Consider the following 13,011-nt stretch of genomic DNA (forward strand, 5'->3'; position numbering starts at 1 on the left):
CAGTCCGAGCAAAATACAAATCATCAGAAAGGAGCCGGCACCGCACAGCATCACACACACACACACACACACGGACAGGGGGAGCTGTTACGGTCAGGGCCGGATTCCAGACAAGGCCAACAAGGCCAGGCCTCGGGCGGCAGTGGGTGCAGGGGCGGCACTGTGGCTGAGAGGAGAGGACACTTTTACTTTCATTTTGGGAGTTCCCCCTGTCATGCGGATGGTGAGAGGAGAGAAAACAGAGGGAAGAGGAGGTGAGATGGTTCTCGGCAGCAGCAACCCCCCTCCCGGTTCTCAATGTCATTTTGCATTTTTGGCAGCAGCACCCCCCAATGCTCAATTTCATTTTTGGCAGCAACACCCCCCAGGTTCTCAGTGTCATTTTCGACAGTTCCAATCTCAGTCCTCCACCCCCCCTCCGCTTCTCAATGCATCTCAGTATCCTGCCGAAAAAGTCCCCCGGCGGATAATGTCCCCCCTGTACTGCGTAGACGAGGGCGGCATTGAAGGACCCGGCCTTGGGGCGGCAAAGGGAGTAAATCCGGGCCTGGTTACGGTTGGGTGAAGCTGAGCAATTTTAAGTCCACCCCATCCATTCTCTATAGATGAGGGTGAGCGGAGTCCCCGAGAGACAGCTGAAGGAGGAAAGGGGGGATCCGCTCTACAAGAACATGTGTTGGAGGCTCGATAGGCCGCTGAACACTTTCATTATAACCCATTCACCCTCTGCTGAGTCTGCCCCCCTTGCTCTCCTGTAGCAACATAACTGATCGGCGTCGCCCAACAAGGCAAATGCCTTGTATGCCACCAGAGATACTACAACCCTGCCTGTCAGTACACCCAACACTGTAGAGGACACGGGGCCCCAACCAGTCTGTGCTTGGTGACAGCTGGCTAGAGGGGAGGCGGAGGCGGGGAGGGGAATCCCATGGACAGCTGACTTGGTTGTTAAGGATGCGGCTGCCCGCTCCTTACCAACCAATAATTATCGGCATTCATTTCTTTACATTTCAGCTGTTAGCGGGAAAATCCCACTGACAGCTGGAAAAAAATTAACTAGAAGATATCTGTACATTTCCACGAGTACCGATACCCTTAAAAATGCTTAGTATTGGCATCAAACGATCTAGTAAAGAGTCTGCAACAGTATATCAGACAATATACAATATACACACACACACACACACAAAAAGTCCAGTGTGGTTGTACAGTGAGTCTGATTAGTGCAGATCAGACTGGGGTTCTCAGTCACCCTGTACCCCTAATAGACACAAGATGACTTACACATAGTAGGGACCAGGGGAGCTGGACAAGGAGATTCCAGCGCTCTCCAAGGTAAGCTGAGTTTCACAAGTCCCCCACCCAAAGTGACTCCCATCACAGAGGGAACTCCAGCAACCAATCAGCCAGCTGTGTTTATTTTTAGATGATGCAAGGTCAAATTTGATTGGTTGCCAAGCGTTGCTGCATTTTGCATAATGTCTTATGTTTCCAAAGCCTTTTTAAATAATCCCATCAATATAGGATCACTACATGACCAGGGGTTTCTTTTACAGACTGTTCTGGGATGTTAAGACTTGTTTACACGAGCAGCAGCTCTTGCCACCCTTCAGAAAAGCAATCCCTGGTGGAGGGCAGCTGGCAGGCAATATGTCTCCCTAAGAACCCTGAAAAGACATCATCGCTGAGTGGTTGTGATGGGACCCCTGTCACTTGAATGGGTTGCAATACTGCCTGCTAAATGCAACAAGGGGTATCATTTCTCCACAAGTGCGGTATCTGTACACCTCCTTCCAGCAGCTGTGTTGGGTTAAAAGGGGGGGGGGTTAAAACCACAGCTCAAGTGCCTATTTTTACTGTGTCCTGGCCTCCAGTGTGAATCAGCCCTTAATGCATCTGTCAGCAAGATATTTCCTTTAGCCACTGGCAGTTCAAACATGCTGTGCTAGCGGACACCAGAAGGAAGCTTTTACACATAGATGTGCTCCTAATGAGAGGCGTTTTGCTTGTGCATACCCCTTTAATTTGGATACATTTTTTAACTAAGATTTTGCTAAAAAAACAATAATGTGGTCCATCTTTGGCCTGGCCTAAATATAGTAAATGTTAATAATGCCCAGCGACTACAGTATACAATCCCATTAAGCCAAGCACATATGAACGCAATACCATGCTTTACCATGGCTTACATTGCTTCGTCATCTCTCCAGAATCAGGATACTCTGTCTGGAGCAACATATAGCTAGATTCAGGTAGGGCGGCTTAACTTTGTGCGGGTGTAGCGTATGTTATTTACGTTACGCCGCCGCAATTTAGAGAGGCAAGTGCAGTATCCACAAAGCACTTGCTCCGTAAGTTGCGGCGGCGTAGCGTAAATTGGCCAGCGTAAGCCCGCCTAATTCAAATGTGGAAGAGGTGGGCGTGTTTTATGTAAATTAATCGTGACCCCACGTAAATGACGCTTCGAACGAACGGCTCATGCGCCGTCCGTGGACGTATCCCAGCTGCAGTCATCCCCCAGCTGTCCCGCTATGTTGTCTCGATAGGACCACCTTCAGCCAATAGTATCATGCCACGTATCCCGCGCATGCGCCCGGGATACGGCAAGACAACGCGGGAGGCACCGGTGTGCGGCCGCCGTCGTCATGGTTACCAATGGCGTAAGGGCGCCGCACATCGGCTCTAGTCCATCAACATAAGAGGATGTGACAACGAGGCTTGGAGTGCAAGCCGTTGTTACATAGGAAACAGGGACCACGGGGAGCGAGGAAGTAAACAAAACAAAAACAAGACGTGTGGCGAGCTCATCCGGGAATAAGAGTATGAACAAATAGATGGGAAACAAAGAAAAAACTAAAAACAAAGGAAAAAAGGGGGAGGAAAATAAAAGTTAAAAAAAAAGTTAAAGGGGTTGTAAAGACAAAAATATTTTCCTCTTAAATTAAAGTCTGACAGTAGCTGATAAAGTAAAAAGCAATGTTTTGCATTATAACTAGTTTGATACCTGTTGAAATCAAGCTGTTTTATTCACCTCCGTCACTCCTGAATCATTATTCTCACTGACTTCCTGGTTTGCGGTGCGCATTCTTTCTTGCTAAATCACGGCCTAATGGGAACTACAGTTCCCATTAGGCTTAGCCTCCATGCCTGTGAGAGATAAGAGAGCATCTTCACGCAGGGCTGTAGTCATAGGGAGGGGGTGAGCACATTCTGCTTTCCACCATGCAAAACGGCTCAGATGCTGGTGGAAAGCAAGAAGAGGAGAGACAGGAAATGGCATTTTCAAACCTGGATTACTGTATTTTGGAGGTCAAAAGAAAAAACGAGGTAAGTGATATTTAAATGCTCTAGCTTACAGCAATCAATTGATCTAATAAAAAACGAACCTTTAGTGTTCCTTTAAAAAGAAAGAAATGAATATAAATAAGTGAATAGCATTGTTAATAGATGAGTAAACATAAAATGGATAAAATAAAGAATAATGTAAAGAATGTGAGGAAAAATAAAAAAAGAAGAAGAAAAAAATAAAAAGAAAAAGATAAAAAAAAATAAAAAAATATATAATGAAAATAAAAATAAATCAAAGACAAAAGAATGAAGAGAAGAAAAATAAAAAATAAATATAAATATAAAAAATAATAAAAATAAATAAAACGAAAGAGAGAAAGAAAAAGAAAGAGAAAAAAGAAAAGGAAATAAGAGAAAAATGAAAATAAAAATAAATATAAATATAAATATAAATATAAATGAAAAAAGGATACCGAGGTGAGCAGGCTATAAAGTGCAGAACGTGGCATGTAGTCATTGTACAAAAAGCTCCCGGTCCGTGTAAAAAAATGGATTTATGGTTGCTACAAACGAGCTATATCAATCTATACCCTAACAAGACCTGATATAAGGCCTAGGTCGATAGGGTCATCATCCATATCGAGCAAAAAGTGGCATGTCTACATTAACAACGTGAAAAAAAGAACAAACAGAAAAAAACAGCTAAAAGAAGCCCCAGGGGGCCTAAAAAGATACATGGTATAAATCATACCTTTTGGGGTGTCACTCATACTAGGCAATGGCAGAAATAGAGATACTATTTAAATACAGTAGGACCTATACATACATATGATCGATATGCGATCCAAAACGAAAAAAAGGACACTAAACAGAGGAACCTAATAGAAAAAGGAACGAACCATTAACGATCATCAATGAAGCACGTGAGAGACAAATTGGTATTAAGCCCTTCAGGTTGTACTGTCCCCAGCCTATAGGGTGCTTTAACATGCTCAATAACCATGCCACGTAGTTCGTGATCCTGGTGTTTAACCGTCACAAAATGTAAGGCTACAGGTTTGTTAGGATCTGCATGTTCCCCCTTTGCGGTCTTGGTCAGTGCTCTCCTAATGTCGCTTCTGTGTTTTTGAAAGCGTTTCTTAAAAGGGCCAATAGTCTTCCCGACATATGTCAAAGTACAGGGACATTTTAAGATGTAGACACAAAAGTCACTATTGCAATTGGAAATATTCACGTATGGGATAGCGTCCTCCCATGCGTGGATGTGAAAAGTATTGACCACAAATAAGGGAATTGCATAGATTGCAGTTATAGCATCTAAAACACCCAGTCTTATGGGATATTTTAGGTGCGGTTTTGACATACTTGTGTCGTGGGTCTGCCTGTACCAGATGATCTCGTAGTGTTTTCCCGCGTTTGTACGCCATCATAGGTTTGATCTTAATCTCAGGACCCAAGGATCTATCTGATTGCAATATTTTAAGATTGCGTTCAGTGGCACATTTGATTGTACCTGACTCTTGATTGTATGTGTGAACCAACATAGGACAAGAAATGGGCCTAGTGCTTTTACTGCTACCAGCCAGTGCCTTATCAAGAGCCTGATCCAGGACTGGTTTGGGATAACCCCGTTCAAGAAATTTGTGGTACATAGTGTCAAGCTCCTTTTTGTCTTGCTCGTCCAAGCAGATCCGTAAGACTCGTACAAACTGTGAGATCAGCAAATTATTGCGCAAATGTGTAGGATGTGCGCTCTGAAAATGCAGTAGAGTGTTCCTATCAGTGGGTTTGGTGTATAGAGATGTGGTTATAACACTATCTGTGATGGTAATGAGCACATCAAGGAATGGAATACATTCACCCGAAATTTCTGGGTTAAACACAATCCCTGGGAAAACACTGTCAACGTACTCCACAAATCTCACAAAGTCCATCTCACTCCCCGTCCAAATAAAAAAGACATCGTCAATATATCTCATCCATTTTCTGACATTTTGACAAAATAAGGGGGACAAGTAAATATACACCTCTTCTAGATAGCCTACAAACAGGTTAGCGAATGAGGGAGCTGCGGAGCTCCCCATAGCTGTCCCTCGAATCTGTGTACGTCATCCCCTCAAATCTAAAATGATTATTAACCAAAATAAACTCGAGGCATTCAATTATAAAAGCACTTGGTAACCCAGGGGAACCTTGTTTGGTCAAAAAATGTTCAACAGCCCGAAGGCCGGCCTCGTTGGGTATACAGGTGTACAATGAGGAAATTTCCATTGTGGTAAGCTTCCAGCCATCATCGAACGTCGATCGGCACTCACATGATCCGCCGCCTCTCTCCTTTCTCAGCCTGACAGCTGCAGTGGGTGGGGCCCAAGGATCCCCCGCTGACATCAGTCAGGAGGGGAGGAAAGGAGGAGAGAGGCAGCCCTGCCCACTGCAAGGAGGAGAGAGGTGGCGGCTCATATGAGCGCCCACAGTATCTTGTGTACAAAACAACGTACAGACAAGTTTTTTTCTCACCATAGAGCTGCCTTGCCGCAGTATATATGCGGTGGGCGGTCTCTAATATATCGATTTGTATTTCATTTTTAGGTTTTTTATTTTATTGGGTAGGGATTTTTAGTGTTGTACTTTTTTATTTTTTTACTTTTAATAGAAGATATCTGGTTGAGTATCACATGAAAGGAGATATCGTGTTGATCACCGGCTGATGAGCTGGTGGTTGATGCATGTGTGACTCCACTTCAGCATATGTACTTGTAAATGGATGGAAATTTCTGGATGATTATTACATGAGTAATACCAGACATGCCTTGTAATTAAACAGATATGACGGTGTCATTAGCTTGTGTGCATACTTACTGGCTACAGTATTAAACCAGAAACAAAAAATTGAACATATTGCAGCTTGCCAATCATTAGATAAGGTAGCTGTGTAAGTTTTCATTTTCTAGGATTTTCTCCCTCAGTCTGTACCAGGAGATCTGGCCAGTAACACACCTGTATTAGAGTGCCCTACAAGGAACGAGCACAGGTGGCACCTTTGGACAGCAGAATTGTCAGTTTGGGTGGAGGAGAATGTTAGAATAGTCAACATTTGGGGGGGGAACGAAAAAAAAAAATTGCAGCCTCACTGTGCCCATCAAATGCAGCCACTGTGCCATCAATTGTCACCACTGTGCCATGCCATCAAACGCAGCCACTGTGCCATCAATTGTCACCACTGTGCCATGCCATCAAACGCAGCCACTGTGCCATCAATTGTCACCACTGTGCCATGCCATCAAACGCAGCCACTGTGCCCCTCAATTGTCACCACTGTGCCAATTGTCACCACTGTGCCCTTTAATTGTCGCCACTGTGCCCATTGTTGCCACTGTGCATGTCACTGTGCCCTTTAATTGTTGCCACTGTGCCCATTGTCACCACTGTGCCCATTGATGCAACTGTGCATGTCACTGTGCCCTTTAATTGTTGCCACTGTGCCCATTGTCACCACTGTGCCCATTGTTGCCACTGTGCATGTCACTGTGCCCTTTAATTGTTGCCACTGTGCCCATTGTCACCACTGTGCCCTTTGTCGCCACTGTGCCCTTTGTCGCCACTGTACCCATTGATGCCACTGTGCCCTTTGTCGCCTCTGTGCCCTGTAAAATGCACTTACCTTTCTGCTTCCACGTCCCTCGATGTCTTCTCCCGCCCTCGATGACGCTTCAGCCAATCAGGTTACCAATAACCAGAATCGGTGAACCTGATTGGCTGAGACGGCCGTCAGTCCTATCCAAAGAAAACGCACCCCCGTACGTTCCCTGAATAAAACATTCGGGAGACGAAGGCTGTACTCGGAAAGCCTATCAGAGCCAGCGGGGGGCACTCAGCTTGCGGCTTGCTATGGGGCACTCAGCTTGCGGAAGGGGCACAGAGCGCCAGCAGGGGACCCAGAGAAGAGGAGCATCTGAGCTTCTCTGTGCAAAACTATTGCACCAAGCAGATAAGTATACAATGTTTGTTATTTTGAAAAAAAAAAAATCCCTTTACAAATCCTTTAATACTGCTTCCTGCAAAAGGATGGCTTGGCTTCGCCCACCGGTGAACCGGTACCTGGACTATTAGAGATTCACCTGTCATCCCGGTGTCAGTGCAGAGCAGGTGAATGAATGAAGTCATGCCATACTCACTTGCTGTAATGCACTTGTGGTTTGACAGTGATGAATGGTCTCAGCAATGTCTGGGTCCTGCCCTCCCAGCACCACAGCGTAGGGTAGTAAGTTTCCGTCACAGCTGGGCAGTATTGCTTTACGAAGCTACACAATGCTTCTCCACCCGTCACCAGCTGAGGTTTCTGTAAGGAGAGTAAGAGGCAAAGAATTACCTAGAATGACATAACCTCAATCATCAAGGTGATCACAACATTTCATTCATTACAAGACACCCTGCAATCTGCTATAGACAGTAATCATGTGTGGGACTTACCTTGGCAGTGACACTAAGGTAGTTACTAAAGGCAATGGTTATGTATCAGGCAGTGACTGGAAGGTGGTAGCTATAGAAAATAATGATGTATTGGGCTTACCATGGCAGTGACACCAAGGTAGGAACTATAGACAATAGTAATGCATCAGGAAATGACACTAAAGAAGTTCCTATAGGCAATGGTTCTGTATCAGGCAGGGACACTAAGGGCCAGATTCTGAAAGGACTTACGACGGCGCAGCGCCATGTACGCCGTCGTAAGTCCTAATCCCACCCGTCGTATCTATGCGCCTGATTCTTAGAATCAGTTACGCATAGATATCCATTAGATCCGACAGGCGTAAGTCTCTTACGCCGTCGGATCTTAACTGCATTTTTTTGTTGACCGCTAGGTGGCGCTTCCGTAGAATTCCGCGTTAAGTATGCAAATTAGCTAGATACGCGAATTCCCAAACGTACACGCGGCCGACGCAGTAAAGTTACGACGTTTACGTTAGGCTTTTCCCGGCGTATAGTTGCCCCTGCTATATGAGGCATAAGTGCAGCGTACCAATGTTAAAGCGGGGGTTCACCCTAAAAAAAAAAATTTCTTTATCTACCATACAAACTAGCATACTAGCGTCAGCTACAGTATGCCTTTTTTTTTTTTTGCAGTGTACTTACGGTTTAATCCGTAACTTTCGTTTCAGACTCCGGCCGGGAAATGGGCGTTCCTATGAAGAGGGGTACATGATTGACGTCCAGCTATGGCGCGTCATGCCTTCCGGAAAAGGCCGAAATAGGACACGGACATATACGGCGCCTGCGCAGTCAGCTCCTAGTCTGTGCGCAGGCGCCGTATAGCGCCGTGAAGAGCCGAGTCCTACTCCGGCTGTTTTCGGAACGTGTGACGCGCCATAGCCGGCCGTCAATCATGTTCCACTCTTCATAGGAACGCCCATTCCCCGCGGGTGTCTGAAACTAAACTTACAGATTAAACCGTAAAATACAGCACGAAAAAAAAAAAAAAAGGCATACGGTAGCTGATGCTAGTATGCTAGTTTGGATGGTACAAAGTTGTGGTTTTGGGTGAACCTCCGCTTTAAGTATGGCCGTTGTTCCCGCGTCGAAATTAATGACGTCCTTGCGGCGTACTTTGGAGCAATGCACACTGGGAAATTCCACGGACGGCGTATGCGCCGTTCCGCAAAAACGTCAATCACGTCGGGACACAGTAGTTTGAATTAGGCGGGCTTACGCCGGCCGATTTACGCTATGCCGCTGCAACTTACGGAGCAAGTGCTTTGAGAATACAGCACTTGCCCGTCTAAGTTGTGGAGGCGTACGCCCGGGCAAAGATACGCCGGTGACTGAGAATCTGGCCCTAAGGTGGTAACTATAGACAATAATTATGTATCAGGCAATGACATAGTCATGTATGGGGCTTACCTTTACAATGACAGTAAAGTGGTGACTATAGACATAGTGATGTATGGGGCTTACCTTGGCAATGCCACCAAGATGGTGACTATAGAAAATAGTGATGTGTGGGGCTTACCTTGGCAATGCCACTTAGGTGGTAGCAATAGACAATAGTGATGTATGGGGCTTCCTTGGCAATGCCACTAAGGGGGTGACTATTGACAAGTGATATATGGGGCTTCCCTTGGCAATGCCACTAAGGTGGTTAGCAATAGACAATATTGATGTATGGGGCTTCCCTTGGCAATGCCACTAAGGTGGTAATTACAGACAATAGTGGTGTATGGGGGCTTACCTTGGCAATGCCACTCAGGGGGTGACTATAGACAATAGTGATGTATGGGGCTCCTTTTGGCAATGCCATTAAGGTGGTAATTATGGACAATAGTGATGTATGTGGGCTTAGTACCTTGGCAATGCCACTAAGGGGGTGGCTATAGACAATAGTGATGTATGGGGCTTCCCTTAGCAATGCCACCAAGGGGGCGTCTATAGACAATAGACATGTATCAGACAGTGACATTGGGACTTACCTTGGCAATGCCACTCAGGGGGTGACAATAGTGATGTATGGGGGCTTACCTTGGCAATGCCACTCAGGGAGTGACAATAGTGATGTATGGGGCTCCTTTTGGCAATGCCATTAAGGTGGTAATTATGGACAATAGTGATGTATGGGGGCTTAGTACCTTGGCAATGCCACCAAGGGGGTGGCTATAGACAATAGACATGTATCAGACAGTGACATTGGGACTTACCTTGGCAATGCCACTAAGGGCATAATAATAGACATGTATGGGGCTTACCTTGGCAATGGCACTAAGGGGGTGACAGTAGACCTGTATCAGACAGTGACACCGGGACTTACCTTGGCAATGCCGCTAAGGTAGTAATTATAGACAATAGACATGTATGGGGCTTACCTTGGCAATGCCACTAAGGGGGTGACTATAGACAATAGACATTTAGGGGACCTACCTTGGCAATGACACTAAGGGGGTGGCTATAGACAACAGACATGTATGGGGCTTCCCTTGGCAATACCATTAAAGGGAGTGACAATAGACATGTAGGGGACCTACCTTGGCAATGCCACTAAGGGGGTGACAATAGACATGTATGGGGCTTCCCTTGACAATGCCACTAAGGGGGGTGACAATAGACATGTACGGGACTTACCTTGGCAATGCCACTAAGGGCATAATAATAGACATGTATGGGGCTTACCTTGGCAATGGCACTAAGGGGGTGACAGTAGACCTGTATCAGACAGTGACACCAGGACTTACCTTGGCAATGCCGATAAGGTAGTAATTATAGACAATAGACATGTATGGGGCTTACCTTGGCAATGCCACTAAGGGGGTGACTATAGACATTTAGGGGACCTACCTTGGCAATGCCACTAAGGGGGGTGACAATAGACATGTATGGGGCTTCCCTTGGCAATGCCACTAAGGGGGTGACTATAGACATGTAGGGGACCTACCTTGCAATGCCACTAAGGTGGTAATTATAGACAATAGACATGTATGGGGCTTGCCTTGGCAATGCCACTAAGGGGGTGACAATAGACATGTATGGGGCTTCCCTTGACGATGCCACTAAGGGGGGTGACAATAGACATGTAGGGGACTTACCTTGGCAATGACACTAAGGTAGTAGCAGGCATAGGCTGCACCAAATCCCAGCACCAAGGACAAGCCCACCCCGGAGCCGAACAGACCCACTCGCACTTGGTTCTCCAGGTAGAGTGACAGATCCCGGGTCAAGCCCTGTAAACTGATGATCTCCAGCATCGTTCCGCCTGCTGTCACCCTCATGCAAAGGACACACACCGGCTCCGGGTAGTGGGCGAGGATCAGCCCAGGAACCGCTCTTATATGGAAGCAGGCATCCTCAGCCTCCCTTCGGACGAGCTCTCTGCGCTTGTCGCCGTCGGCCACTAAGAGGCGCTGCGGCGCATCTGCCAGCCAGGAGCTGAGTTCCATTGACACTAGTAGAGCTGTCCTTGCTGGAGGTCTCCAGAATCAGCTCTCATTGTTAACTCTGTTCTGACCACAGCTGGGAGTAGACCTTGGGGGGGGGCCCCCTCGGCTGTTCATATTCTCGGGGGCCCTTGTCAAAATTATAATACAATTTACCAATCCTTAGATGTGGTGGCTGCATTCATTTCTTTTTTATATTTCAATGTATTTTTTATTAACCACTTAAGCCCCGGACCTTTAGGCAGCTAAATGCCCAGGCCAGGTTTTGCGATTCGGCACTGCGTCGCTTTAACAGACAATTGCGCGGTCGTGCGACGTGGCTCCCAAACAAAATTGGCGTCCTTTTTTCCCCACAAATAGAGCTTTCTTTTGGTGGTATTTGATCACCTCTGCGGTTTTTATTTTTTGCGCTATAAACAAAAATAGAGCGACAACTTTTTGCTATAATAAATATCCCCCAAAAACATATATACAAATTTTTTTTTCCCTCAGTTTAGGCCGATACGTATTCTTCTACCTATTTTTGGTAAAAAAAATGGCAATAAGTGTTTATCGATTGGTTTGCTCAAAATTTATAGCGTTTACAAAATAGGGGATAGTTTTATTGCATTTTTATTAATTTATTTTTTTTACTACTATTGGCGGCGATCAGTGATTTTTTTCGTGACTGCGACATTATGGCGGACACTTCGGACAATTTTGACACATTTTTGGGACCATTGTCATTTTCACAGCAAAAAATGCATTTAAATTGCATTGTTTATTGTGAAAATGACAGTTGCAGTTTGGGAGTTAACCACAGGGGGCGCTGTAGGAGTTAGGGTTCACCTAGTGTGTGTTTACAACTGTAGGGGGGTGTGGCTGTAGGACTGACGTCATCGATCGAGTCTCCCTATAAAAGGGATCACTCGATCGATGCAGCCGCCACAGTGAAGCACGGGGAAGCCGTGTTTACATACGGCTCTCCCCGTTCTTCAGCTCCGGGGAGCGATCGCGATGGAGCGGCTATAAACGAATAGCCGCGCCGTCGTCCCGGATCGCTCCCCGAGGTAAGCCGCCCGCCGCACGCAGCGGGGGGGGGGTCCCGACCGGACTCTCCACCCGCTAGAAGGCAAGGACGTATATATACGCCCATCTGCCTGTACGTGCCATTCTGTGGACGTAAATAGGCGTGCGGCGGGCGTTAAGTGGTTAAAGAAAAACAAGTTCCAATGTAGACAGACACATTGGCTGAACTAAGCAACATAGCAATACAAAGATATAGAAAACATGGCCATAACACACATCCTCCAGTTATCACAACAGCAAAACATGAAGTATACAAAAGGCCTCAAATACAAACATCTGTATTGCATACATTTTTTTTAGAGAAAAGAAGCAACAGGAAAAAAAAAAAAAAGGGGAAGAAAGGAGTGAAAGAAGAAGAGAAAAAAATAAATAAATAAATAAAAAAGGGGAGGAGAGGGTCATCCCGGAGTTCCCTAGGGAATCGAAATATAGTCGATCCATGGATCCCATATTTTGTTAAATATCTTAGTATTACAAAGCATATGGGAGAGTTTATCATTAATCATAATCCAGTTGAGTTTACTTTTAACTTGGTCAAGAGGAATTGCCGACTGCTTCCAGTGCCTAGCAATCGTGATTCTCGCCGCCAGCAACATATAGGTAATAAATTTTACAGATTTTGAATCAATTTCAGTAATAGAAGTATATAACGCAGATATACGACCTCTCTGCAAGCCGTAGAGGACAATTCAAATGTCGTAACCGTAAAGGGTCTCAACATTAAATTAACTTTAGA

General features: G+C 45.7%; 1 protein-coding gene across 1 annotated transcript in view; it reads right to left on the reverse strand.

Moving 5' to 3' along the window:
- Positions 1–11,128, reverse strand: part of ABHD3 (abhydrolase domain containing 3, phospholipase) — a 98,474-nt gene extending 87,346 nt beyond the window's left edge. The window contains exons 1-2 of the mRNA XM_040354052.1: positions 10,860–11,128; positions 7,464–7,627 (exon numbers count right to left, since the gene is read on the reverse strand). Of these exons, the coding sequence (XP_040209986.1) occupies positions 7,464–7,627; positions 10,860–11,042 (347 nt within the window). The 5' untranslated portion in view covers positions 11,043–11,128. The remainder of the gene's footprint in view (positions 1–7,463; positions 7,628–10,859) is intronic.
- Between the last annotated feature and the right edge of the window lie 1,883 nt (positions 11,129–13,011).

This window comes from Rana temporaria, chromosome 5, assembly GCF_905171775.1.
Source record: "Rana temporaria chromosome 5, aRanTem1.1, whole genome shotgun sequence".
NCBI classification, from domain to species: Eukaryota; Metazoa; Chordata; class Amphibia; order Anura; family Ranidae; genus Rana; species Rana temporaria.